This window comes from Priapulus caudatus, unplaced genomic scaffold (assembly GCF_000485595.1).
Source record: "Priapulus caudatus unplaced genomic scaffold, Priapulus_caudatus-5.0.1 Scaffold3114, whole genome shotgun sequence".
NCBI classification, from domain to species: Eukaryota; Metazoa; Priapulida; class Priapulimorpha; order Priapulimorphida; family Priapulidae; genus Priapulus; species Priapulus caudatus.
Genome location: NW_014580175.1, coordinates 6,394 through 9,685, shown reverse-complemented (window position 1 = coordinate 9,685; position 3,292 = coordinate 6,394). Strand labels below are relative to the sequence as shown.

The window sequence follows — 3,292 nt, the reverse complement described above, 5'->3', positions numbered from 1 at the left end:
CAGCATGCCAGCGCACGCACTGCAACGCACGGCACGCCGCACACACATCACAAGGGCACAAACACAAACACACACGTGCGCGTGCGCTCGCACACTCACATTTTAAACAGCACGGGCGCACGACCTTGCGCACACGCCCAACAGTACGACGCCACGCTCGCACGCACTTTTTAACAGCACGCACGCACGCACTCACGATTTTAACAGGTTAGGTCGCACACGCGCTCACGTGCGCTGCGGATGAGCAATGCCTGCACTCGTGTGCCCTGCATCCAGACAGACAGGCCGACGCTGCGACGCATTCCGTATTGTGACGCATATCGTACTGTTGACGCAGGCCACGCTGCGACAGCATATCGTACCTGTGACGCAAGTGTCACGCTGCGCGCATTCCGTTATTGTGGACGCATATCGGTACTGTGACGCAGGTCACGCGGACGACGCATCTCGTATTTGTGACGCATATCGTACTGTGACGCAGCGTCACGCTGTAACGCATGTCGTATTGTGACGGCACGCCGTATTGTGACGCCAAGGTCACGTTGTGACTCTGACATTATCTGTGACGCATGCGTACTAAGGACACATAGTTCTGACTGCCACGTTACATGAACAACAGTGCAGCATATTCCCGCCGCGACAACGCGCACGCGTCCGCGCGGTCCGCCGCGCTGCACGACGAACGGTCGACGTCGGGCGGCAGACGCAGTCTCCGCGGCGCGTTGCCGTGCCGTCGTCACGTCGTCATCGTCGTCACCGCTCCCTATGAACGCGCTCGTTCATTGTCGCTATCGCGCGTACGCCGGCTGCAGACGAGCAGCGCACGCGCTGCTCGGCATAACCCGCCGTAGCCGTGACGACCGCCTTCGCACTGCCTTCATGTGGATCGGCTTCTTCTCTCACAACGTCGTCGTCGGCACCACCGCCAGGCACAGTTCGGCTGCTGTGCGATGACGTCCAGCGTGCTATTACATGTCGTAGTCTTTGCCGACTGCCTTGCTATTCAGCTGGCGACCGCTACGTCGCCGTCACGCGTCGCGGCGCGTGCGCTACAAGACGCTGGTGAACGTCGGCAGGACGCGCGCTGTCGTCGGCTCTCGGCTGTCGTACGGCGGCGCCGGCCGCAGCACGTCCTCGCGTCGCGATGCCTAACACGGCGCGACGGATTTCGAAGCGCATTGTACCTGGATGGCATCCCGGCCGGCTTCGTGTACTTCGTCGGCACCGTACGTCGTCGTGCTGCTCGTACATGGTCTATCACTACGTCGCCCATACTGCGTCTGATCCTGCGTCGGCTCGCGCGCGTCGGCCACCTCAGCACGTCGGAGGCCGCGAGCCCGTGCGCGCCATCTCCGTTCAATCGAGAACGGACGCGGATAACGGTGATGATCTATCAGTCTGGCGTGACGTGGCATGTTACGCCAGCAGCACTGTTTACATGTGTGGCGATTCACGCGCAGGCGGCTCGCACGAGCGTACGTGCGGCGCTGCGGCGGATCAGGGGCAGTGCTTCTTGCTGCCTCAACTCGCATCGCCCCAACACCTTCTCTACGTCCCTGCGCAGAACCGACANAGCTGATGAAACGGCTTCGCAATATTGCCAACAGCATAGCGATATTCGTCGCTCGGCTACGGCCGAGGTTTTATATCCTTTACATGCTGTCCTTCTCTTGAATAAAGTAGATTAGGCCGTGTGTGTATGGTAGAGGATAGTCAAGGCCGTCCACTACACGATCCATATCACCCATCCACCGTCATCATCGTACCCACGGTCTCGGGGTTTAATTAACGTTTTAACGAGTAGCTAGCCGTGGGGGGGCAGTCTGACGCAACGTCATGAACAACGTCAGCATATTCACCGCAGCCGACAACGGCACGCGTACGCCGGTCGCCGCCGCTGCCGACGACGACGTCGACGTCGGCGGCGGGACGCAGTTCTCTCCGGGCACGGTTCCCGTCGCCGTCGTCACCGTCGTCATGAACGCGCTCGTCATTGTCGCTATCGCGCGTACGCCGCGCCTGCAGACGAACACGCACCGCCTGCTCGCAAACCTCGCCGCAGCTAACACCGCCTTCGCACTGTTCCTGATCGTCTTGTCTCTCGGCGACGTCGTCGTCGGCCGCCACCGCTACGGCAAGTTCGGCTGCTTGCTGGCGATGGCGGCCAGCATTCTGATTACGATGTCGAGTCTTGCCGGCCTGCTGCTCATCACTGCCGACCGCTACGTTGCCGTCACGCGGGCCGTCCGCTACAAGACGCTGGTGACGGTCGGCAGGACGCACGCTGTCGTCGCTCTCGCCTGGTCGTACGGCGTCGCCGCCGCAGCGACGTCCTTTGGCGTCGCGATGCTACACTGGCGCGACGAATTCGAAGCGCATTGCTACCTGGATTGGATTCTGCCGGCCGGCTTCGTGTACTTCTTCGTCGGTAACTACGTCGTCGTGTTGCTCGTCATGGTGTACACCTACGTCGCCATACTGTGTCTGAGTCTGCGTCGGCTCGCGCGCGTCGCCCATCAGCACGCGGGAAGCGCGACCGTGGCGCCATCTCCGTTCAAATCGAGAACGACGCGGATGACGGTGATGATCATCAGTCTAGCGGTGACGTGCATGTTACCGCACATGGTACACATGGTGGCGATACACGCGCGCGGCTCGTACGAGCCGTACGGCGCGCTGCGGCGGATCAGGGCAGTGTTCTTGCTGCTCAACTCGCTCGCCAACCCCTTCATCTACGTCTGGCAGAACCGACAGTTTCGCGCCGCGATGCTTGCGCTCGTCTGCGGAAAGTCGTGTCGGCTGAACGTCGGCAACGCGCCGACGACGCATCAGCCGACGCCGAAGCCGACGCAAGGGTCGACGCAAGGGTCGACGCATCAGCCGATGCCGCAGCCGACGCCGAAGCTGACGCAAGGGTCGACGCAAGGGTCGACGCAGCAGACGGCTAGTCCTGCACGGCTAGCTACACCTGGCAGTCCTGCACGGCTGCTACACCTAGCAGTCCTGCACGGCTAGCTACACCCAGCAGCCCTGCACGGCTAGCTACACCCAGCAGTCCTGCACGGCTAGCTACACCCAGCAGTCCTGCACGGCTAGCTACACCCAGCAGTTCTGCACGGCTAGCTACACTCAGCAGCCCTGTACGGCTAGCTACACCCAGCAGCCCTGCACGGCTAGCTACACCCAGCAGTCCTGCACGGCTAGCTACACCCAGCAGCCCTGCACGGCTAGCTACACCCAGCAGACCTGCACGGCTAGCTACACCCAGCAGCCCTGCACGGCTAGCTACACC

At 61.9% G+C, this 3,292-nt stretch overlaps 1 protein-coding gene across 1 annotated transcript; it reads left to right on the top strand.

Annotated features, from left to right (window-relative positions):
• Positions 1 to 1,836: 1,836 nt before the first annotated feature.
• Positions 1,837 to 3,015, top strand: LOC106819292 (adenosine receptor A2b-like). Its single transcript, XM_014823936.1, has one exon. The coding sequence runs from the start codon at positions 1,837 to 1,839 to the stop codon at positions 3,013 to 3,015; it is 1,179 nt and encodes a 392-aa protein (XP_014679422.1).
• Positions 3,016 to 3,292: the final 277 nt, after the last annotated feature.

What these genes read in the sequence shown, in the direction of transcription:
- LOC106819292 (XM_014823936.1), top strand. Translation starts at nt 1,837, where the DNA reads ATGAACAACGTCAGCATATTCACCGCAGCCGACAACGGCACGCGTACG.